Source organism: Bombus flavifrons, chromosome 4 (assembly GCF_040668555.2).
Source record: "Bombus flavifrons isolate JBK064 chromosome 4, iyBomFlav1_principal, whole genome shotgun sequence".
NCBI classification, from domain to species: Eukaryota; Metazoa; Arthropoda; class Insecta; order Hymenoptera; family Apidae; genus Bombus; species Bombus flavifrons.
The window spans coordinates 17,533,984-17,560,476 of NC_138445.1; the positions used below are offsets into that span (position 1 = coordinate 17,533,984).

General features: G+C 37.7%; 1 protein-coding gene across 2 annotated transcripts in view; it reads left to right on the forward strand.

The window, feature by feature from the left end:
* Positions 1 to 25,862, forward strand: part of LOC138179207 (choline transporter-like protein 1) — a 55,462-nt gene extending 29,600 nt beyond the window's left edge. For both annotated transcript variants that reach the window (XM_069111767.1, XM_069111766.1), the window contains exons 2-17: positions 13,684 to 13,829; positions 18,602 to 18,715; positions 18,837 to 18,991; positions 20,656 to 20,724; positions 21,304 to 21,397; positions 21,682 to 21,745; positions 21,831 to 21,939; positions 22,346 to 22,454; positions 22,703 to 22,822; positions 23,425 to 23,550; positions 23,620 to 23,726; positions 23,971 to 24,227; positions 24,324 to 24,490; positions 24,561 to 24,653; positions 24,751 to 24,843; positions 24,917 to 25,862. In XM_069111767.1, coding sequence (XP_068967868.1) covers positions 13,779 to 13,829; positions 18,602 to 18,715; positions 18,837 to 18,991; positions 20,656 to 20,724; positions 21,304 to 21,397; positions 21,682 to 21,745; positions 21,831 to 21,939; positions 22,346 to 22,454; positions 22,703 to 22,822; positions 23,425 to 23,550; positions 23,620 to 23,726; positions 23,971 to 24,227; positions 24,324 to 24,490; positions 24,561 to 24,653; positions 24,751 to 24,843; positions 24,917 to 24,970 — 1,782 coding nt within the window. In that variant the 5' untranslated portion in view covers positions 13,684 to 13,778 and the 3' untranslated portion in view covers positions 24,971 to 25,862. The remainder of the gene's footprint in view (positions 1 to 13,683; positions 13,830 to 18,601; positions 18,716 to 18,836; positions 18,992 to 20,655; positions 20,725 to 21,303; positions 21,398 to 21,681; positions 21,746 to 21,830; positions 21,940 to 22,345; positions 22,455 to 22,702; positions 22,823 to 23,424; positions 23,551 to 23,619; positions 23,727 to 23,970; positions 24,228 to 24,323; positions 24,491 to 24,560; positions 24,654 to 24,750; positions 24,844 to 24,916) is intronic.
* Positions 25,863 to 26,493: the final 631 nt, after the last annotated feature.

Here is a 26,493-nt window from a genome sequence, read left to right on the forward strand (position 1 = left end):
TTATTAATTATATATTTCCTCTCACGACCCTTCTTACGATTTCTTAGAATCTATATTCATCGATCTGTGACTTCTTTTCTTCCTTCTTACAGGTTTTTCAGGTCCCTTGGTAGGTCTTTCCTCATTTTTTACAATCTTTTCGAATCTTTCCATCGACCTCTGACTTTCTATTATATCTCCTTAACTTTTACGTTTTTAGCTTTTTATTAACCGACGCATTACGTTCCTTGTATGATTTATCGTTCACGTTTCTTTCTTATTGAAACAAAATTGGCAAACTTTAAAAGAGATTATAATTTTCGAGGGCAACGTTCGATAAATACTTTCCATTAAATCCTTGCGCAATCTTCGCAACTAATTTCCATTGAAATTTTTACCGAATAAAGCGCTAAAAATGGAAATGGTGTATATTATATAATAAGTAGCCTCTCGCGCATTCGAATAACACGCTTCGAGATTTTATAATTTCATTCTTAACCACGAAATTATCGTCCAAAGGTTATGAAAAATATTAAATCGCAAATTAAACGTCTAACTCTTTGTTCAAACTGTTCGCTACGATTTACTGTTTCAGATTTAAATGGCATTAATAACAGGCACCGGGTCCTTATAAATAACGTTAAATACCTTTTACCAGCGTCGACCAACGCTGCCTCGCGGTAGTGATAACAATTATACAAAATTTCCTAGTGACAAAACTAAATTGCCTCTTTGTTATTAACCGAATGAGAGTGGCGAATAAATCGATGCAATAATTCCATGGTATTCGTAAATAACAGTTATGGGCGGGAATATCCAAATTGATTAGCAATTCGTCTAATTGATTTCAAAGATATTAAATCGCTATCGTATTACATAAAGTACATTCTCTAATTTCACATATTTTCTATAGATATCGCGTTAAAACTTCACTCGTCGCAAGTCCGTGAATCTTCTCCGAACCAATCGACAGATACTCGATTCTTATTAATTAATAAAGTTCGCGAAACAACTATACGTTCGAAATAAAACGAGTGGTAGATTGTAATCTTATCGTTTCGATTAGCTGGCGATAATTTACAGCATTGTTATTGTAGAATAAGGAAAATTCAACGACGTTGAAGATTTCGAGTCGTGAAAGACAATCCTTTTTCACAATAGTGAGATACCAGTTGGTGAAATAGTTGATTAGAAATAGCTGCCTGCTCTTTATTCCTTTACTATTTACTACGACGTTCGAAGAACTCTTACGAATCCTAACGAATGGTAACAGAATTTTTTATAGATAGAAGAATTCATTTCTATGCGAAGATCGCAACACGTTTCGTTTAATAATTCTAAGATATAGATCCTTGCGTCGCTTTTACGACGACTGTTCTTTCTTCTAGTTTATCAAAAATTGAGAAGACTTTTGGAAAAAGGATCCATAAGAGGAACGATTAACGATTAACTCGCTGAGTGAAGCGAGAAATTTTTAATTCGAATTTCGCGATATCATCTATCTTTGAATTGATAGTTACGATGGCTCTTGAAACACTTAGTTATTTTCGTACTTAATACTTTTTCTATATTTAATATGTAAATTCAGAATAAACAAAAATTATATAACGATTGGAATATCTGACTGAAAGATACACTGGGAGTATCTATGTATTACCACAGACTTATTATAATTTATAATTTCCACTCTTTGGAAATACCGTTCTCCTAGTACTTGAATTTTATTGCAATTTATTTTTAACGTCAATGTGAGCTGGAATATGGACAATAATTACGATAAACATGCCAAGTCAATTTATAAAATTTACGACGTTGCATTTAAAAATAACGCGAAAACCAAATTACGGAGATTTATTTCGCGCTCTTTTAACGCTTCCGCGTTTAATTTCTTCTTTTGTTTCAATTTTTAACAAAAGCCACAAAAGCATATTAACGGTAAAGATTTGAAAGAAAGCACTTGATTTTAAAAGTTTTTCCTGATATTCCAGTAACCACTCGACACCAATTCAATCATGTTTGTAGCCTAACAATTCTAATCACTATGAGTCATCGTTTATAGCGAGCTCGGACAAATACAAATTAGCAATCATCGTTCGATTACCGCAAAACGTTATCGCTGACATTTCCAGTAGCTAATCCTAATCATGCTAATCTATTTCGCGTTACAAATATATCCCGATAATAAATCCGCAATAGCCTCGATTGTTAATATCGAGAATAATCGTTAATGACCCTACGCGGCAATCGAAAGCCATTTTACTCGCAAGCTAATGAATGACGCGTGATTGTCTCGCACATAATCTTTCTTAGATTCACTTTGTATTTTTATACGAAAGAAAAAGGGAAGGACATTTTTGTGTAATACACAGGAGATCACGTGGGACATAATTCTCTCGTATACGACATGATTTTCTATTAAAAAAAAAAAACAATATATAGATCAAAAATAAAGAATACAATTTTGTAAGATAATACTTGGTCGAGAAAATGGATCTTATGCAGCAAATATTAATCGATTTTGTGCACGTACCTGACTCTGACATGGATAAACCAAAGATAATAAGTTGATAATCACTGATAATTCATATCCATAGCAAACCGGACAATAGTGGTAAAGTACAAGGTGAATATCATGTTTCATGGATACAAATATTGTTATTTTTATAACAGACAGGAAGAGAGAGAGAGATATATATATTTCAGAGCTGATCCAGTTATTACTATACATAAGAGTTACGTGCACGAGAACTTGGTGCATTTTCAAATTAAATTCCTTCGATAAATTGTATTCTTTATACGTCGTCTATTTTTGCATGAAGAACAGTATCCTATTCCATATTACCATACTCTGATGGAAAATAAGTGAAAGAAAGCAATGGAAGATATCGCAGGGTTTTCAGAATTATCACGGTATTATATTAATAATTCCGAGACAATAAAGTTACATGGAATCACTTGGGGACTCAACGTTTCGAAAATCTATGCTCCATTCTTTCTAACAATTGGCGGTACTTAGCGTTAGCGAGATGGATTACAGTATGAAACTTTAAAAGTCCATAGATCCTTGAAATCCGGGCAGAAGCGTCTTAAAAGTTTCGCAAGTTTCGCAAGATCATTTGGAGCGCGGTGGTAATGACTTGAAAAGTTAAGCGATCCGAATCTCGCGCGTTATGACAGCAACTGGATTTTGTCACGATGTTTGTTCCAATTAAAATTTTGATAAAGCCACGGCTGAAAGAACTTCTCTCTTTTCTGTCCTGTAGAAATTATCACTCTTCCTTTCTTTTTACAAAAGTTTTAACGGGTTCTTTCCACACGGCCATTTTCTTGAGATTCTTCTATTTTTGCAACAATTTTTTTTTTTTAACAATTTCTTTCCGATTCTATTCCCGTCGAATATGGCGATACAAGGGATGAATATCTCTGAGTGAAAATAAAATTGTCGATATCGAGGGCGGAACAGGATTTTCGGAATAATCGATGAGACGAACGCTGCGATTCATCATTTCTCTGTTAATAAATTTCTATCGTACCATTGTTCTCCGGAGCTGTTCTTTCATCCTGTCATCACCATTAATTCCACCCACAGCCTCTGCAGCTGCTCTGTAGATTCCTCTTCTTCCACGTGTCGCTTAACTGCCGGTCTGAATCGACGATAATATATTCGATCGACTTACATAAGTTTTATAATTAGAAAATCGATAATAATAATTATCCTCCTATCTACGTTAACCACTCCTACGCTCGAATCTCGAAGATTTATACAAATAGACTTCCAATACAGATTTTAACTGAATTCCAAAATAATTTGCTCATCTAGATTTTGCGAATAGCTAACATCCACGATTCGAAACGACGAAGCGAACGATCAAGTAAATAATAATTTTCTATTCTAAATCAAGTTTCCGAACGATTTGTTTTCGTCAATTTTCATCCACGTGCCAAATCGAATTTTTTACGAATCTTCGATAAAAGACTACAAAATTCTTAACTTCCTCGTTTCTTCGATTCCTCCTTCAAATATATCCGAGTTAATATCTGAGATTATTTAGCTAGAAAACCAGAAAACCATCAATGGCTAACACCCGCGATTCTAAGCAATAATCTCCACCTTTCCACGCATTTTCCTCGTCCTCTGTCCAAAACCAATTTTCCCGATACAAAGAATTAAATGGTTATCACGTTCCGCAATCACGATGCCACAATTAATCCTCCTCTTTATACGTACGAGCGCTTTTACGCGATGATAAACAAACGGGTGATTTTCTATAAGAACACCATCGGACAAATGTTTGCCAACGTGTTCGATAAGAGAGCGACGCGTTCAGGACGCGGCGTAAACGGTGTCCTCTCGGCTTCGTTTTAACGATCGTCGTTAAAACGACGAAATAATCGTGGCCAGGGACCCATGCGTGCGATTACAATAAAATAAATCCTAGGTAACCGTAGAGCGTGCATGGATCGGTGTAAAAATGGCGAGCCAGTCGTCAACGCGTCCCAGGGTTTAGTAGCGTGTGGAGAAATCGGTAACCGGCTTCGAATCAAGAATAGGAAATAACGCGAATCGACGATAGTTGCGTCGAATCACAGCCGTACAGTCGTGTACCGATTTGCAAATAATGCGAAATTTACCGTTCGCCGACTGTGTCATTTGCCCGTGGAATATTTGATCGTTCGATTCAACGATTTTCAATCCCACTATGGGCATAGATAAAATATTCTGGGTGGACAACTGTCCACGATCGTCGATGAATCTAGCAGATATTGATCATAGCGTGTGCGCGTCAACGACGTATTCTTCAACCGATAATCGAGGAGTAAATGTCACCGATTAAACGATTAAGCGCTAGTTTCGCGATAACGCGGTTTTGTTCCTGATTTTTTTAATTAATCTACCGTATTATCGTTAGGATTACTGGAACGATCGAAATGACGAAAATCGACGATACAGCCTTGCTACTGATAATTTTATTCAAATTCCAATTTGGCCAAGTTCGAACAAGTCGAAATACGTGCAAACGTATCGATTAATTTATTACGGAGAGAGATATGCCTACTTCTATAGGATATCGTAGCACGATTCGAACGCGGCAGAAAAAGATACTGCGAGTTATATAAAACGAGGTTTTCAAAATCTTTTCACCGCGCAGTTTTAAACAATCTTCGGTAACCCAGTTTTAGTTACTCTGATAACTACCCAGTATATGAGTTACCTTGTTTTATTTTTACCTCATTTCTCAACAAAATTACATTCGCTCAACTTTTGCTGTTTGATATTCAATGGATTAGCCGAGGGAAGACTTTTATTTCGCATAAAAGCGTCGGCTTGGAACGAAGCGTTTCCTAATACTTTCTTTTTCCTAACGTGTATACATAAATGGGTTAGGAACTTTGAAATTATTGCCGTGGAAAAAGGGGAATTTGACCTGGTATTCGCGAGAGGATCGATGTCGCGGAATTTTCGTAAAGTATATAATATTAGTTTCCGTATGGAGAACCTGTGGAAACACGAGCTCTTCCTCTGCGAAGTAAACACCTGCGTAAACGACTCTTTTTATTTCATCCCTCGTTATTTGAAATACTTTTCAAGAGAGCTCGTATGTCGCAATGTTTAAATAACGTACAGGTAAAACTAGAAATCAAGAAGAGAGAAAAGAAGGAATACTCGTAACGAATTAATCGCTCGACTTGAAACAACGTTTCTTGCTAATTTCCTTACGCGATAGAAGTCTTGGGTCAAGGATCTTATCGATGTTCGATGATCGAAGATGTTCATAAGGTGACATAACCTGCTGGATGTACGCAACATAGTCTTTAGACTTACACTATTAATTAAGAAGAAAAGCAATTCCTTGAAATATCGATAAAAAGCAAAATTAATTGTCGACATAATATATCAAGCTCGATAGAATTATCGATCTTTTCGTATGCGAAATTTATTTCTACATAATCTCGATATACAGGGTGGTTGGTAACTGGAGGTACAAGCGGAAAAGGGGTGATTCTACGCGAAAAAAGAAGTCGAAAACATAGAATAACAATTTTTCGTTCGAGGCTTTGTTTTCGAGAAAATCGACTTTGAATTTTCGCTCGGTACGCGTCCGGTACGTTATAACGGATCTCACTGTAGATCGTTGTCTCGATTGACGTTATTTTTTTTAATTTAAAAATTTTAAAATTTTTGAATTTTTAAATTTTTGAATTTTTGAATTTTTGAATTTTTAAATTTTTGAATTTTTAAATTTTTGAATTTTTAAATTTTTGAATTTTTAAATTTTTGAATTTTTAAATTTTTAAATTTAAAATTTAAAATTTTAAATTTTTATTCTATATTTTCGACTTCCTTTTTCACGTAGAATCACCCGCTTTCCGCTTGTACCACCAGTTACCAACCACCCTGTATATGTATAGCGCCTCACATAATTATTTCAACAACAGTCGACAGACGGCTCTTGAATATTTTAACAACACTTTTATTACTCGTGTAATTTCTTATTGATAATACAATCGAGACGGTATTCATTGTCCCAATGAAGAATCAAACGTGTTGACAATAGCAAGAAACCATTAATAAAATTTTATAGCAGAAACGTAAAATGTCTATCGTTCGAGTAATTATAAATGGTACTGTATATGTGTTATATAGCGATAAACTTTGTTAGTTTTAATTCATTTTAATCTGTACGAATTAAATAATCATTACGATTTATTTATCCTTACCGCGCCCAATATAAAATCCGATTCTACTTTATCGAAGGCTATCCTCGATTAAAATATCGCAAAACTAAATAGACGCAAACGGGTCACGATCGTTGATTAAATTTCAAGCGGTTAATTCCATGGGAAAAGAAACAAGCCCGCGAGAAACAAAGTTTCTAAATCTTGAAATCTCATTATCGTCATGGTAAAACGAGAACATTTAACCTATCAAACCACTTAATCAAGCTACTTCTAAAAAACGAACTAGCCCGTTAATTGGGACATTCGTTCCCCGTGGTACGGGCTCCGAGAAGTTCCCTAATTTCGCGAAATTCGATCAAGATACACGATATTCGCGTGCCCGACGCATTCCATTCGTTATCAAGGAAATATCGTGCCGCTGTTTAATTCCAGGTGACACGGTCTCGCTGTGGTTTCGAACGAGATTAACCGTACCTCCGTATTCCTCTGCAAACCCCGCCCGATCATTTTCTTTTCTTACCTCTCTTTTTCCTTCGCCATCCTTTCGTTCTCTTCGCCTCTTATCTGACGTACCCAATAACGAGGTATGTGTGTCGCTCGATAAGTTGTATTGTTCCTGGCTGGTTGGCTGGTTTGCGTCGAGCTTATCGACCTACTACGGGGGAAAAAGCAACTCCGGCGAAATTCGTCGCGCGAATCGTTTTTCGACCCCTGAAATCCTCTCTCCGTGTACGATCGATTCATCCAAGAAGCCTTCTTTGCTTCTCGTCTTCTTCTTTGTCGTCTTTTGCTTTATTCGAGCTTATGGTGATTGAGACAGTGGTATAAGTAGTAAATAAGAGACGATTGAATTTAACCGTACGAAATTTCAAGTTGATTCTGAAAATAATCGCGTATTTGGATATTTTCTAAAAAGGAAGTCTAGAAATATGGGATTTGTCGTATAATTGTAAAATGTTAACCGAACGTTTGGATTTTAACATGGATTTGCAAGTAAAATTTATCGTATCTTGTACTCGTTTTAAAAATTATTTCGCAAAGATAGTTTGCCAGTAGATTAAAGCCATCCCCGACCGACACGCGAATACCACAACTCGAAAGCATACAGGCGAAATTATTCCGTAAAAATAGTTCTACCACAAATTAAGCAGATACGCTACGCGAAATCATCTTAAAACGCGAAAAATTATTCCGCGAAAATAGTCTGCCTGCAAACGAACGCGCTAGGAGCCAACGTCACGTTACCTAACATTTTTTTAATATTCTAATTACGGAAGAGAATTTTAAGGATTTGCTACGTATATATCTTTATCGTTACTTCTACTTTTATCCGGATTCTACGATTTTATAAAGTTGGAGAAAAAGTCAAAGTATCCATAGGAGATTACGGTAAACTATATCTTTTCTTCCTATTTTTTTTTTTTTTTTTTTTTTAAATCATGGAACTTCGTTTCTTATTTCTGCCCGTTGCATAACGTCGCGATCGTGCAACTTTCGCGCATTTTTACAATTCGACCCTTGGGTGAAAGATGCGTACACCTAAGAAACAACGATACAAAGACGCGAGTAAAATTACTCGGGAAAAATAGTTTTCCTGCGAATTAAAAAGGCACGCCAGGTAAAGCCATGCCACAACTCGGCGGCACATAGACAAAATTATTCCGCAACGCGGCAATTGTTTCTACAAATTGAAAACCACATGCCGCGAATCTGTAATTTAATTTGCGAGGCGGCTATTTCGCAAGTGTATTTTATAACACGCGCCATGCAAATTTATTTTTGTGGGATAATTTACCGTACGGTCTCCAATTCCGTTTGTGGCGACAACATTTTTCATGCATCGTTGAAAGAGCGGGGGTGTGGTATTCGGAAATAAGCAGGCCGAAGTAGGAAATGCGAAGATGGAAGTGGTCGTGAGCGAACCGCGCACATGTTCGATTTTTATCGCAGTTCGCGTTGATCGACTCCTACTCGCGTGAATTGCAGTTCGCCGGGATGCGTCGAAACACGTTCAATGGTATATTTCTTAACCAAACTTGGCAAACTTGCGGTGTGTGCTTCGTTCCTTTTCTTCCCTACTTTCGGTCTTAACTTTTTATACCGTGATATATGTATAGCGAATCGCAAAAATATTCTCCGCATTCATCTTTCTTTTCCTTAGCGTTATTTATAGCCGCATAAATCGCTCGCATGGATTATTAGCAGAATAATGAAAAGTTACACGAGATTGTACTTACAGTGAGTGACTTACGAAAGTACTCGAAAGTACTTACCTATAGAAAACCTTCGTATCCAGGTATGTAAATATGAAACCGGAATTTTTGTATAGAAAATACACGTTTATCGTATGAAAATGATTAAAAATATTTTATTCGTAGTATTGCCCATCGCTAGCTATACATTTTTCTCACCTGTCTGGCGATTGGTGGATGCCACGCCAAAAAAACTGTCGCTCTTTTGAGGCAAACCAGTCATCGAGCCATTTTCGTAGATTTTCGTAAGAAGCGAAATGCTGGTCAGAAAGTGCGCGTCCCATCGATGCAAATAAATAGTAATCGGACGGAGCCAAGCCTGGTGAGTAAGCCGCGTGCGAAAATATTTCCCAACTGAACGCTTCGATCGTTTCCTTGACCGGTTTTGCTGTACGCGATGGTGCATTATCACGAAGAAAAATTGCTTTGTGTCGCCTTTTTTGATATTCTGGTCGTTTTTCACGCAAAGCTCGATTCAAATCGATCGTTTGTTGTCGGTAGCGCTCGGTATTAACGGTTTCGCCAGGTTTTAACAGCTCGGTGGTCTTTTTCGGTGGTCTTCCGCGTTCTTCGTTCCTCGCGTCAAAATTGCCACTTCTGAATTTTTTAAACCACTCGAAGCACCGTGATTTACCAAGAGCATGCTCACCGTAAGCTTCGACGAGCATTCGATGCGATTCTGCGGCAGTTTTCTTCAAATGGTAACAGAAAATCAACGCTGTCCGCAAATCGTAGCTTCCAGGCACAAAATTTGACATGTTCGACGCTATTACAAACCCTGCTGTTGTATGAAACTTGTATTGTTCCGAGTCGAAAATGTTTGTGAGATGTCAACAAAGACTTTTGTCATCGATGACGCAGTTCAGTGATAACTACATTATCAGCTAGGGCCATCTATAGGCAAATTCCGGTTTCATATTTACATACCTGGTACATGTACGTATATCAGTGTGTGTTATTTAAAATATTTCGAAACTTCGTTAACACGTGTTTCCACGATTCTACCATAATTAGCAGAGTTAATCTGTATATCGTTATATCGTAATTTCGAATATGTTAAATAATTCAATAGCTTTTGTATCGATCTATCATCCTTTAAATTACCATTTATGACGAGCTTGACGCCGAATCGTTAAACGTCGCTATCGAAGCGTTTATACGGAATATTTTGTAAGAAAAGCATTTGCTTGGATCGTAAGATTACATATTTTTTTTTCATATTTAGATCACGTATTTTACACGACTCTCGAGGTGCCGGATCTTGTCCATCGAGAAGATCGATGAAGATGAGTAATGTTTCTACGTCCTTCTCAAATGACGTTTCGTTAGTTTATCTTCTTACCTTCTTTACTTTCTATTCTTCGCGCTTTATTCTTCTTTCCATGCGAAAAAGCGTATACGGAAGTTTTTATAATTTCTGTTCATCAAAAATGGAGCATTCAGGGAGGTTCGTCTACGTGTCTTTATTACGTTCAAAAGTGCAGCAATTGCATAATTTATAGTCGCGTATGGTCGTCGAATACGAAAAAGAAGACAGGTGGCAAAACTGAGAAAGATATATCAGAATTTTCATGACTGTATAACAAGTTTTAAAGTTCAACGCGCACCATGTAAAATATTTAACGTCGACCTTAATGGCAATTCGATGTATAAAAGATGTAACTCGAGCAAACGTGGAAGAACTTCTGTACGTTTGCCCTGCGAACTTTCTTTCTGCCACCTATCGCAATTAGTAAATTCCAAAGAAGATGGTATACATTGTGTCGCGTTTCGCAACTGTTCAAAACGATTCGAGAGGATTAACCGACCATAATGCGCGTTCATAACGAATAAATGGACAAACAACGCATTGATATTTCGCACAAAAGGTTAACAAAGAACGTAGCTCGCCGTGCGCTTTGCTCCATTTTCGCTTTTCAATTACCGATGTTGTTGTTTCATAACCACAATCCTGATGATTAATCGGGACACAAAGTTTTAATAGGCTGTCTACCCGGAAATTCCATCATCTCTTTCACTTTGCAACGAAATATTATGACGTTTCTCTCTTTTAACCTGTTTCTATGCGCGTTGAAATTTCAAAATTACACGATTGCGCACCGACCACGTTATTAGATTTCCGAAAATTTCATATTTTTTTTCATCGATCAAAGGATACCGTACACGGAACGACTGAAAATGTTCCAACAGGCGAAAAAGACGACAAACCAACAAACCCCGAGGTCTCGTGTACCAGTTATTTTGCTTATTCGTGTAGGCTTACTCGATTAATCGATCGAAAGTGACGTGACTCGCGTCGAAAGAGGATGTTCCGGGAAATATTAATGTGACCAGGCGGAAAACACAGAAAAGGCGGAGTACATTTTCACGTAGACAATGATCGGCCATCTTGATCGTCATTAGTGGGATTGTAGGACAGAGCTGTCCATTTATTTCCCAATTTTATCGTTATTATTTGATATTATGTTCCACTGTCTCTCGTTTCTGCTTATTCGCAATTCTTGCCTGTAAACACATTAGTACATCATAAAGAGAGGTTCGTGCGTTTTAAGCGACGTTCGTTTAAATAGAACGCAATTTCTACTTTGACGTAGAGTTAGTTTCGCAAAGAGTCGCTGAGAGAAAAAACATATTTAACTGTGAATCGCGAATCAAGAAATCAGAGTAACACCGTGACGCAATATGGTGGACGTATCCAGTGGTAGTTTTTAATCTGAACAATTTCGTAACCTAGTTTTTGAAGTCGGTCCATAGTTACTCATTTTTATTACTCGTTTTCAAGTATCGCGTTGAGCCAGTTTGGACAGCATCCGCAGTTCCGAATTGGTTTAATCCGCACGTAGAGCATATAGGTCAAAGCGTCCCAAGTGAGTCCAACTTTCGTTCACGTTATATTACGATTAGTTTCGCATTTGCTTCGCTTGTCGCGTAATAAAATTCCACTTTAAAACAGTGTTTCGTACCTGCCGCTGGCCACTGCTCAAATCCATAAAAGCTATTCGATAATTAATGTCCACGTCAAAAACTAATATGCAACAGGGTAGCTATAAGTGCAGAAACGGATAACCTGGAAAATATTGTGTTTCACACCGAGCCGCGCGCTCTCGCAAACAGGAAAACATCCATCGGCATTAGTTTAAAACTAATACGTTGATCGACAAGTTACAAGTTGCAATCCTTAAAATTTTGCGAGTTACGCCAATTAAATCCGTGATGCTATTAATACGATTTATGATTTTATACATCATGGAAATTTACTTGTACGATTATTGTAGACTTTTCAAAGCTATCGGCCGTGAAAATTAATAGAAATTAATTTTTCCTTTCAGATATAGCCATTCCTATTTTCTTTTCGTAATTCGCGATTCATAAATAAAATTGCAATCTGCTCCGAAGAAAAACGTCGAATCGATGTTTATATTCAACTATCCAGTGCGTGATATTTTCGACCAGACGCGGGGAGTAGCGCGTCGACGAGAGTCGTAAATTCCCGTTACGATTATAATAATCGACACCACGAACAGATCGATCCCCTTGTTTCTTTTGGGATAATACAGGTGGTCGATGTGGTACAAGACTGCGGTTAACGGGTTATAATATCTATATTTCCAACAACTTAGTACAAGAAAGAGTTACGCCGTCGCGTAAGATGCAAGTGTCGTAGACGAAGGTTTGACGGGCGAAGACCCGGTAGAGAGACGTTGATTGTTCCCAGGTTAGAGAATCGGCGTAGAGATGCGGACTGATCTACAGATGAGATCGAGTCCGAGCAGATATGCTGACTGTCCTGTCGCTGTAGAACAAATTCCTTGCAGTTGAATATAGTAACGTGGTAGAAGCAGTTCGAGATGTTGTCCGATCAGTAGGTGACTTGGCAGTTTTCGACTTGGTGCCAGAGTATCGACAGAGTAAAATCCGTCCTCGTGCTATTACGGAGGACAGCTCGGTGTGGGTGTATCTTTTGAACTAAGAATGCGGATTCGTCGTTCGCACTTTCCGTTAGGAAAGTGAGGGTAACGAACCTCCATGTCCATTGGTTATAGCCAACGTCAATAAATGATTCATTGTTTATGGGGAAAAGCTGCTTTTCCGTTAGACAAATATTCGCTTTCTTCGTAATTTCTAAGGAAGTGCGATAAACCTAAGGACTGTTCTAAGGGCCATTCATAAATCATCGAAAATACTTGAAGGAGTATAGATTAAGTTGAAAAGATTCTGTTTGCTTAGGTTTATCGAGGGTCCGTATTAACGGTACGTGGGCCTTGGGGGCCAGACCTCGAAGGACATCGTACGGACCATCTCACGCGACGTAACGCAGTAGTTAGTGAACTGTCGTGCTGTACGCTCGTCGTTGTGTTGTGATTTATAAAACAATTTCGCTAGTATCGTTTTTAATCTAATAATCTCGCAGAAGATAATATACGCAGGTTCGAGGATCTGAAAAAACAGAGGAAAATGAGAACAGATTTTCGCACTCCAACTCTCCTTGTAAAGATACCGTGGATCGGCGATATTCCGACGCAAGAAAGAGTCTTATAAATACTCCTATTACACGAGTATTAACTGCTTCATTTTTGATATTATCGTGGAAATCGAGTAGTTTCTTATCTGCGTCTTATCGACCGGTATTATATCGGTACTTAAAGATATCGCGTATTCCTCGCGCACTATACTTATTATCGCGAAGTGTTGCGCGACGACGCAAGAATCCTCGACGCGACGGTTGCTGCGGCCATTTTAAAGAACTTCCGTTTTAATTTATTCCCGGAAGCAGGCGCATCCGTGACATCGGACAGTGCGGAGCTAGGAAAGGATCAAGAGGAGCAATACACCGGCTGTTAGCAAGGATTAGCCAGTTCCTCGAGGATGAGCTGTTGCTGTTGCACGGACGAGCCATCGTCCAAAGTGGAGCCCGGGGTAAGGATTATTCTTTACGATTACGCCTGGTTGAAATTTCCGCTCGAGTATTTCAATATAAAAACTTCTGGTCTCGTCTCGTCTCCACGGCGGAAAAAGGAACAGAAGCCAGGTCAGGTCACTGATTTCGTTGAAATTTCGCGCGCAGTTCGCGCACGGGGTGCAATTCTTTTCGCGTAATGGCGGAGAAGAACGATAATTATTCATGAGAAACGTATTGGCCTCACACGCGCGCTTTAATTGTCGTATCCGTGTCTAAATTACGTTCGAGTATATTTAACCAAATAGGTTAGCGATGAATAAACGATCGTTCCGTCTAAAGTTTGCGTTTAGTTTAGCGATTATGTCGGATGCACTTTTACGTTTCATTTTTTACGTGAAACGTTTTCATTTTGGGTCCAATTGTTTATGAAACTGTCTCGACGAGTATCCATTTCTCTTTCTCTCTTGCTGGGTTTCAGAAGATAAACACGTAGATAAACGTAGGTAGTAATAATAATACGAACGAAAATGAAAGATAGATGAAATTCGGAATATAGTTTGTTTTTAAATGCAGCTATATCGGTGACCTGTGCCTTGAATTACTTATGCTCGAGCTTTTCACGAACGTAAGTTTCTATGCTTTCGACAGTTGCGAAAATAGGAATCGTTAATTACGTAATAACAGTAATAAAATAAAATGATACGAGCGAAATAAAATATCGAACGTACAGATGCGCTCGTTGTCTGTTGTTTCGTTGTTTCTAATTAATGTGCGTGTGTAACGTTATAAAGAGTTAGTTTCCATTTTAAAATCACCCTTTGATCGACTAAGACCACGGCTTCAAACCGTTAAAAAACTCATACGTACGAGGGTTAAACGTTTCATCTGGTTCGAAAAACGATACCTTTTAATATGTAACTTATCCATATATTGCTAAATCCGCTTACAGAAGTAATCATACACTCAGCGAACGCTATCAAGTTCTGAATTATACTTTTTAGCACGTTGTTATTACGTCCTTATTACGAATTTTTATCACATTTTTACGAATACGTGTATAAACTTCCACTAATGAGACATCCTTCCTCTACTTCGTTATGTAAATTCTTTTACATCAACTAAGAACAATTATACTATACGTCGAAGTTCACGAGATATTTCGCGTTCCGTGTAATGAACTTTGGAATTCCGTCAGAAATAACAGAAAATTTGTAGAAAAAGTTTTAAATATCGAAAGCGGATGAAACGAACACAACAAATAGGCCGGTGGAAAGCTTTTTATTTTAATTATTCTCATCAGCAAACGCACGAAGACTTTTTTCTTTAGAGAACCATTTCAACTTGCCATTTACTTTGTCTTGCCATTGACTGATTAATTCTATCGCGACTATTGCGAGCATAACAAGTGTAAAAAGTATTTCACTAAAAATTACTATTTTTTCATAAATAAGATTCGGTGTAAAGTAGATTTAGTTGGTTTACAAAGTCTACTAAACAGGATATAAATGATTATTAGAACATGCGTAGCGAATATAAGTGTTTATGGAAATCTATGTTTGAGATGTACAAATAAATGTCAAATTACGGTAATTAAATGCTTTAAATACGGTGCTTATATATAGCCCACCAAAGTTAAATTTAGCACAGAGAACTCGTGCCGCCAAAATTCGTCATTTTCGTCCAAAGGGTTGAAAGTAGAAAGACGTAAAATACATTCAGTCGAAATAGTGCGATAAACAGATATTTCATTTCCAACGATAAAGCGAACGAGACAAAGTCAACCAAGAATATAAAGTTAAAAAGAAAGAGAGAAAATTCTGGAATGGATAATCCGTTTTGAAAAATGAGGATTGGAAAGCAAGGGAAAAAGCTTAAATTTGATACAACGCGCGAAGTTACAGTGCCAAGGTGGCGAATTCCAGAAATAACGCATCGTATGCAACGTGTTGGATAGCACTTTCTTACGACCATAAATGCAGATAAATGGTTTAATTATAACTGTTTGTTCTCCGTATTCCAAAATGTAATTGAGAAAGGGGTGGTCTTAAACTGGTGATCACTAGCGTGCATGGAAACCGTGTATTCACGCTGCGATGAAACCGCTGTTTTTGCGCTTATATGTATCCTCTAATTGTACGGTTATATACCGATGGTTCCGTTGATCTACAGGGTGATTTAGAAATAACGGGATGATTAAAATTTGATTTTCGCTAGAGACTCGAGCGAAAACCCGAATATCATCGTTATTACCACACACGCGCGTTCAACGTTATCGAACGCGGTCGAAACCAAGCGAATAAAACAGATATTTTTTTGTCGCGCCAACATGTTAATGGAGTGAAAATAAATAATCTCGGGATAATAATAGTGGTAACGTTGTAGTAGTTGGTAATTGCCGGTCTCTGTGATTACATTGTTTCGGTAATGAGAAATACGAAAGCAATAATTATCGGCTTTTCTATCTGTTTCGTAATTAACAATTAAACTAGCGGTGAATCGAGTTACAAAGTTGTTAATTGACAATGAGACACCGTCGAACGACTACTGTCTTCGTCATTGTTCTGTCGTTTCTGAAATTCTGCCGCGCGATTGTTGCACTCTCTACCACGACCGAACTGATATTAGTAAAATTTTATACGATTCCAGTTAAGAGTTACCAGTGTTAATTAATCCTTCCGCATAACTGTAGCAAATTCTACGATAAAACGGTCAACTTAATTTAAGTATAATATGGTAATAATAATTTCTTACTGTAAAACAGTGTTGTAATATTATTAATAATTATCTTTTCGATTATCGATTAGGGATTATTATTAATATTAAGACTGTCAAGATTCGCTCGTTCGTCGCGCCATGCTTTGATGATATTAACGCATCGTAACGCGATCAATATTACCCCATGTAATAACAAAATTTCCATTCGTGAGAGGAGAACGTGTCGAAAAAATGGACGGCTTAACGAAGCTTTTAATTTTGCTTGAAAAGCTTACGTACAAAAACGTGCGTATTAATTTCTCACGGTAAAGATTAACATATATTATCTACGAAGTATCGATCAAGTTCCTAGACCGCCATCCTTTAGACAGAGTTCCGTTCTGAAATTTCACGGTTTCCCTTTAAACTGAATGAAATTACAGAGATAGCGTTCAAACGGTAATTTAAAGCGACTAAAATATTTAAAAAGAAAGACGGGAATCACATCTTTCTCATAAGGTTCTAGTAGATCTCAATTTTTGTTATTACATATAGAAAAATATGTTCCTCCTAAATTACTTGACAGAATACAATTAACTAGATATGGTGTGATCGATAAGATCCGGTAATTTTGTTAACATAATCTTTGACAGCTACCAAAACAAAATAAACGCATCGATCATTACACGAAGAGACTTGTTCCATTTGACTAATTATCTGCCTGAATATTGTCTTTTTTTTTCGTTAAATTCATAATCAAAAATATGCAATATTTGAAACCGTATGCTACTCTATTTATTACTATTTATTAGTTTAAACAAACAAAATAATAGAATAACAGGAAAAAGAAAATGCTCGAACGAAAAGACACAGACTTTCGCACAAATACCTACGTTCAATTTCTTTTTAAATTTAAAAAAAAATTATACGGTTGCAATAACTATTCATATACAATACACACGCATTTTCAAACGAAACCTGTCTGCGATCCCAATATATCTTCCTTTAACGTTTTTCTGGCCAAACCCGATCAAAACGTTTAACCAACCTCGTAATCCATTGCAAAACACGAATAGCATAAATTTCACGGTTCCGTTGTTCGTTCCACCGTGAAAATCGAGGATAAAGAGTTTCTAAGTTTATACTTCATCTAAAAGTAAAATTTTGTTAATAATATTCGTTCAATTGAGCGAGACGACTCGGGTAATTAGGTTGAGAGGCTGCGAAAGGGCCAAAAACAGTCAACTTCCATTTGACTGAAAATTTCCTCTACAAGGACGATTTTTAACGACGACTCGGACTTGATCAAGAGTTGCTTAATGTAAACGCGACTTTAACGAGAACGAGGCGTAAATAAATGTTGACAACGTGACACGATGATGTTATCAATGGAACGTAATGGCACGCCTTTAATAAGACGAGTCAAGGGAGAGAGAGAGAGGGGGGAATTTAATTACGAGAGGCACGCTAATGCAAGGTCACCGTCGAACAGTCTAATTAATTTAGGGTGATGTCTACTACGATCGTTCGACTCGTAACAGGGTTACCAACTGCGTTCTGCCGGTGAAACGACGCGGATTCTCGTTGAAAGCGTTTAGCTACGCTCGATTTCACAGGGCTGAAAATTTACCGGAATGCTGACCGCGGCCAATAGATTCGACGTTTTCGATCGTTACACGAAAAGACGTTCACGTTCCACCGACCAACTCCGTCTTTTTCTCTCTCTCTCTCGCTCGCCTACTCTCTGTTTTCTGATTCGAAACTAATTTTTCGTCTACGCGGTAAATTGGAAAAACGAACGACTTGAAAATGTAGAATTTAACCCTCGAACGCATGACCATCTTTTCAAACACGTTTCGTTTAAAAAATTCGCTATTATCCATCTAATAACAGACGTGTTTAATAAAACAACTCATCTATTCGTCCGAGTGAGAATATCGAACTGAAAGGGAAACCGGAATCTTACCTCGAATTTCATTTGCTCGTTTGCGAACAAAATATCACCGACGATATTTATTCGGTGGAAAAAAAGTGAAGCTTGACACGCTCGCGATTTCGATAAAACAGTTACGATTTCCCATACTTTTTGTTTCAGACACCGGACCACGAGGGGATGTCGACGAGGCAGTCGGACCAATTTTTCGTTACCGATCGATCGTGCACTGATATCCTGAGTTTGATCGTTCTGATCAGTCTGGTCATTGGTTTCGTACGTTCAACATTTTCTATTCTCTCTCTCTCTCTCTCTCTCTTTCTCTCAACTTTGTTTCGTTTCTCTTTTGAAACAACGTACGTAGAAAGTACAAAACGTTTTCCTGTTACCAATATAGGGTTTTCTGATGAGCAACGTCGCGCAGAAAGGAGACATTTACCGCGTTGTAAATGGCTACGATGACTGCGCGAACGTTTGCGGTCGTATCACGGAAAGAGAACGTTCGAATAACTCCGATTTCGCATGCAAGGGTAAAGACATGAGGAAAAACCGGTAAGCATAACCTGTTCATTGACTCAAGCATGTATGACACGAGATGTGTATGCGAATAACGTTAAAACTACGTTGGCTCCTTTTCGAATGACCGTTTCCACGTTTCATCGCCCCATTCAATTTTAACTCGATGGGAGATGTCGGAGGATTAATTGATATATATCGTTATCCACAGTCACATACACACGATGAAATTAATTAATCGTCACAGAGAATACGATAAATTTTGATTCAAAATTTCCTGTTTGCTGTTCATGAATATAATACTGCTACTAGATCACTCTGATCTTACATTCACGGTACAATTATTCTATATTTATTAGCAGACCCTTGTCATTTGGAAAAACAGAATTTGATCGTATATAAATCATTCGACCACTAGAATCGTTTCAATCGTGTTACCCACTATTTCGAATATTCGCGTTTCTTTCAGAGAAATTTATCTTTCTGAATGAAGTACCCCAAGATAAGAAAGTTAAATCTTTAATCATACACAAGCTCGCGAAAAGAACTTTAAAACCTCTATAAACTCGTTTTCGAAATTAACAGCAACTGTTCCCCACCGACTTCCAATCTATTCTATCCCCATAAACATCGATGATAATCTATATAGCAACGATCTATCGAAATACGTACGTGTGTACATGCAAGCAGCACCCCCAGTGACCGTGTAGATGTTCAAGCCTCGTCAAATACGGTGCCATTGCTCCCGAAGGATTAATAATTCGTCGACTGATTAACATCGAACTTCATAGCCGTGACAACAACGCGAAATTCAATATTCCGTCGTCGACGACTGAATGAATGAAACAAGTTCGCGACAATGGGATCCGCTATACGATATTAATATTTTCTAGGCAGCGAGACGTTCGCGATGGTGAATGAGCGCGCGAATACGTCAAATTATACAGGAACGTTCACGCTATTACAGTTTTTCTTCGCGTTTCACTTCTCAAATAATCGATTTGTGGAAAAAGATAGAAAAGGGGCGAAAGAATTTCCCTATTCTGTCTTAGATTTGATTTCTAAAAATTTGTCAAGGCTTCGTGCAGTAACGAATGATTTTTGATTGGTAGACATAATTTTCTTAATCGAAAGGAAAACGTGAACCAACTCTTCACCAGCTACAGAAGTATAAATTCATACTAAACAATCTAAAAATGTGAAATCGCTTCCCCATGACCTTATTACGATTTTATTATTAATTTGAGATTAACGTTACAAATACCGATAACGAAGTCAAGCTGCTCAAAGCTATTCTTTATCAACAAATTTTCTAAAGTAACGGAATTCTGAACCGACCGTTTCCCTAAATTTTTCCATTTCATTTCTAGCTTTTAAAAGTATCAATTCTGGCCATTTAAACTGTTATATTATAACGTGACCTTCCTGCATACGTTTGTGTAGACTCTCGATCAAGACTCACCTTGCTACCGATCTATATCATTCCATCCTGACCTCTAATTCTTTATGCTATGCGTGAAATCTCGGTGGAGAACTTAACCGGGCCGTGTGAAATAATGCGGTTAATTAGCGTGAATGTTGCGTGTAAATTCGATACCCGGCCCGGGTGGAAAACGCGCTGCAACTTGCCAATTTCCGACGACACTTTTCGCGCAATCGTTCATTAGCACCGTTACTCATTCGTTATTCATTTCCCTCAGGTACCTGCAGATTACGGTGGACTCACGAGGGGTGAAAACGCGCACGTGCGTGGAAAAATGCGGTCCTCAGTTAGTATCACCATGATGCAAGGGATCCCGTACGCCACTTCCAGTTGCGGGATCGTAAAGAACGATGTCAGCGTTGCACGAAAATTGCCATTGCCTATATTTGTATTTTGTTCCCTTTAATTCAAGCGTGATTTCAACAAATACGATCAACGTGAAATCCTTTCGCGGATAGCTCGTCTTAACTCTGCCGCGTCGTTTGGTTCACTTTCGACCGAATCGAATTTTTCTCTGTATCAACGAATTTCTTAGATTTGAGGAAAATATGAAATAATATGAATGCTTTGATATTATATGGTTCTTACGTATGATGGCTTTGATCGTATCTATGTTAATGGCCTTTTAAAACATTAAAATTTAAACAGTAGCGTTAACGCTACGAGAAAAGTTAACACTATACGGTCAATATTGTTCTGCGGTGGAAAGAATTATTTCTCTCAAAAAATTTGTCTTTCAAAATGTCAATTATAGTGGTATAAAATGTCACGCGTTCTGGCATAAATAAATTCGTGCAATGTTCGACACATCCATGCTTTATTCCCGAATGATTTTGATCGTTTTAATATTTCATTTTGCTCGTAGGGATACGGTGTTTTTAAATCGCTGCGTGAAGAACGAAACGATGGAGTCGATCACCTCTTTGATCATGAAACTCGGTCTCGATAATTTTTACAAGGTTTGTAAATTTCTTTTTTAATAGCAATTAAACACCTGTTAATCCAAGTTTCGCCAAGTCCATATCCATCCCTTGCTACGTTAAATCATAGTAATCTTACGATATTTTCCGTCGGTATAGATCGTCACCAGCAGGTAAATACAATCTTTGTAGCGTGTAAACTGAGCAACTTATGTAAACTTAAAGGAACAGCGTAGATATTTAGTTTGAACTTTATCGTCTTCTTGCCTCGGGTTGATTTTACTCTCTGAAACGTGTTCAGAAACGGATTCCTTCTTTTTCAGGAAGTCTCCAGGGATCTTAGCGTTGCTTGGAGAGAGATAGTTTACTTATTACTGATCGCTTTAGGTACGTACTACGTCTTCTTTTTCTTACAAAATTTTCTTTCTTTCGCGTGAACATTTTTTCACATTTCTTTGTTCTTTATCCTCAGCTATTTCATTCGGAATTTTAATCGCTTTCCGCTACATGGTGCAATGGATCGTTTACATCGTTTTAATAGCCGTTATTTTGGCGTCCATCGGTGGTTCGGCATTTCTTTGGTAAGATTTCGATTAATATTCTTTTTTTTTTTAGATTCGTTTAAATATGAATATCACGGCCGAGAGAATACACGATTTTTATGCTTTACGGTGGAACAATTTTCAAATTTCTTTTTCTTTTTATTTGATTTCGGTATTAGATATATGTATGTGTATAAAAAGTATTAATTGTCACAACATTATACCATTTTTTTTTACGAAACCGTAAATTTATCAACTATTTTCGAAAGATGTGTACTATTGTATTTAACGAGTCATCTTTCCAACTCTGTAAGTATAGAATCAGAATATTCTCTTCTAACCGTTAAGGCGGAGATCAATGATCGTCGTTACTTCTGACGAAGAAGATTCATGGTTAAAAGTTGTATCATCGTGTGTTCTAAGTGGAGATATTGTGTTTGCGCAGGCTAACGTGGTACTGGGAGAAAACAGCGGTGCAAGCGCATGAAATAGACGTGGAAGATTCGAGCGAGCAGGCTTACATAGTCTACGCGATCATACTGACTGCTATTACGGTAACGAGTCTTGATATTTTGAAGATTCTTCCTCATTGTCCTGTCATTGAATTTGTCGACATTTTATTTAAAAAATTTGTTAACGACCAGATATATAATTAAGGAATTTTCATATATCATCTGTTGAACGATTTTTCCATATAAATCAGAGATGTCGTTTGTCGGCTATTCGTAAATATTTTAGTCACTAAATTTGTCGAAAAAATAACCGAAATACATCGATGTTATCGATTGGACATAATTTACAGGTCATCATTCTTCTGATCATTCTGGTGATGAGAAAAAGAATCGCCCTGGTGATGCAGCTGTTCCATGAGGCAGGAAAGGCTGTCTACGCGATGCCAGTGCTCCTCCTTCAGCCTGTATATGTACGTAAATATTTGATAAAACTAACGTATACGGAGTGAGGCAACATTTCTGCCCACTCGAAGAACTTTTCCCACTTTTCGATAAACAAACTCATAGCGTATCAAATAATCTAAAGCTGCTTTCTGATTCCATGCTTTTTCCTCTTCACCCTCGTTTCAGGAACATCAAATTTTCTTATCTTTATATTTATCTATCGTTACGCTTCTTCTCACTCAGCATGTAAGTGAGAGGGCTACTTTATCTTCCTATCAATGTGCATTCTTTTCTTCCAATTTTGAAGTCACGTGTTATACAGTTGAAAAATAGGAGATCGCACGACGTTGTGGTCGAATAACACGACGGAAGAAACGATTTACGCAGTAAAATTAGAAGAACAAGGTTCGAGAATAAAAATCCGGACAAACTTTGAAATTTCTATCTTTTAATCGTCGTCATACTATTTTCTGTGATATAACATCATATTAATTGTTTTTATATCGTACTTATTTTCGTTAACAGAAGAAGCTCTAACAACTTTTTGCAGCAAATGCGTTTGTAAGCTTCCGTTTTCGATTAATTTACTTCGAAGAATGCTTTAAACATGTACAGTCATCGGTTTCAGACTTATCTTCTGATCGGTCTCACCGTGTGCGGCTGGCTTTACTGCATGCTTTGGATCGAAAGCGCGGGGAACATTTACAAGAACCGGAAAAGTCACATCCATTTCAGGAAGGATAGCGTTCTAGTCGTAAGTGATGGAATTATGTAACGCAAAATTTAACAGAAGCAGAAACGACTAATATGTGACATTTTTCAGGCGACCAGATGGTACAATCTGTTCTTCTTCTTCGTCACCTGCGAATTCTTTTTGGGCTGCCAGCATATAGTCGTCGCTGGCGCCGTTGCACGTTGGTTCTTCACCAGGTGACACTGATCGATATCTTAATTCACACGTAGATACGATGGAACTTTCCATATTCCGTTTTTATTCCACTTACTCGAACAAGTAGACTTTGCATTTTCATCGAATAAAGTAATATTATTCTTTACGATAGTAATCCAAAGAGAAGAATAGAAAACGAGATTTAATTTTCTAACGAAACACTTGCAATCAAAAATCACGAGTTTCGTCCAATAGTAAGAAAAAATAAAATTTTCTTTCGAACAGGGACAAGAAGCAGGTCTCTCTGCCAGTCGTCAAAAGCTTTGGTTATCTCACACGATATCATTTAGGCACTGTAGCATTTGGCGCACTGATTATCGGTATAGTTCGACTGATAAGGGCCGTCATTTCCTTCGTGCAAAATCGCCTCAAGAAATACGACAATGATTGCGTACGATTAATCTTATGGTGCTGTCATTGTTGTTTCTGGTGTTTCGAGTGCGCTTTGAGGTTCCTCACGAGGAATGCTTACATCGAAACAGGTATGTACTACGTGATATATACTAATCTTTTTAGCAAGTATTCGCCACATCCTTCAATTTTCTTATCTTAATCTTTTAATCTGTTTGCTTGCACAGCTATATACGGATGTAATTTTTGTACGGGAGGCAAAAGAGCTTTTCAGGCTTTAGCCAGCAACGTGCTAAGAGTCGCAGCTATCAACAGCGTTGGAGACTTTGTTCTATTCTTAGGAAAAGTGACGGTGGTTACGTTGACAGTTGTTTCAGGAATTTACTTACTACAGGTACGAACCAATGTCCATCCGTAAATCAATTTTTCCAAATTTACATCTGTTAACCTTTTTGTCTGTTTAGAAAAAAGAAGGACTCCATTATCCATGGGTGCCGATTGCGTTGGCCGGAGCTTTTGCTATGTTGGTCGCGCATTGTTTTATTTCCATATACGAGGTAACTTTTGTAACAATTTTTAGAAATAAACTTGTATCTTCACGTATGAAACGACATCGATTATAATCCGTAATTGTGAAATTTATATTCGTTACAGATGATCATAGATACGATATTCATATGTTTCTGCGAAGATTACGCGAAGAACGATGGCATCAACAGGCCATACTTCATGAGCCGTGGATTAATGGTAATTAACTTTTTCTAATTAGCCGTGCATTATAGAACAATGCTTTATATCGAAATGTCTGTCTTTGTTTCAGGAATTCGTTGAAAACAGCAAGAAAGCTCTCCGATACGCGAATCGTCACTCGTAACGACGTTTTATTGCTCGTTAAAATCTTACGCAGCATTTCGAAGATCCTTCGGATCGCGTCTTCGAAACCATCGTGGCACGAAACACGCGAAAATGCCTGGCGAATGAACGTTATATTAATCTTGAAACGTTCCATTTCGCGAATTTTCCAGAAACACGTCGCGTGTTTTTTTACCTCTATTTCTAAGTACAAATACAGTATCACGTAGAAAAATGTAAGTGGTAGGCAATTTAGATCACGGATCTCTGCTGACTGTCTGTTCTAGATTCTAATTGCAACTACAACTACTGTAACTATAAAGGAAGACATCCTATAAGTAGATTATCTATATTTTTTATAATAACGAATAAGAAAGATAAGCTTCAACAGATTTTTAAACGAACAATAAACGTAACTCAAATTATGACTGATCGACGAGTACAATGAAGAAGCTGTCTGTATCTTAGCGCGTAATTTTCACGTAACGCTGTATTTGTATTTAGTTGCGTAAATGCAGTGTACGCACAAACGTTCGCGTTCCTCCAATCGCAAGGATGAACGGAATTATCGTTGTTTTCACGTTACGAATTGCCACGAGTCATCTTCGTCAAAGAAATCCGTGTGGCAATCTAAGCCATCCAAAGTGTTATATCATATTTATGTTATATTGTATTCTGCGATTTTTGCAGCGGCGCAGCTTGTTGTACGTATACGAACAACAAATATGACAACATTCCGGTTCGTACGAAATCGTACGAGAAACATCGAACGACATATTTCTTTTATACAAATCGATCGCTTCTCCATGACTCGTTCCAAACGTACGTAGACGTACCGTTCGTGTGCATTTACTCGCGTCGATAATATATCGCGCAGAGTATCTCTTCTATCGTGTAAAACATCTCGTTTGTATTGTATTTATATTGTTTAAATTTATATGGTATTAAGTTTATATTGTATAAATAATAATCGAACAGTTGCGAGGAGATATCGCTGCAACATTGTCAATAGTCCAAACAAGCATCGTCTTGGAACACGTTTGAAACTTGGTAGCGCGTTTACCAAGAGCCTTTTGAACGCACGCCAGCGATTTGAAAATTTATGAAAAGGCGATACTGCGAGCGGAAGTGCACTTAATGCAGCGACGATAACGCTATCTCCGAGTAATTGCAGTCGCATCGACCATCGCGTGTCTAGGTATATATATCCACTCCTTTTCTTTCACGCAACGAAACCGCCCATCGATAATACGCGCATCTCCAGCGTCACACCTTTCGATGATCGATCGTCCACAATGAACAAGTACAACGTTATTTTTAAATATGGTCGCAGCTTTAAGTCACACGATCACCTCCTCCGAAACATTATAGTATTATAATTTTAATAAAATTCGTATTTTATGAACATTCTCATGCGACGAACACGCAATTTATCTAATTTTACAAAACACGCTCCTTCTCTCCACTCCTCGAGCATCCATGTTCGTCTCTTCTTCTGGTTAGTCGAGTTGCTTGCATTCAATCGGTAGTATTCGAATACACCTC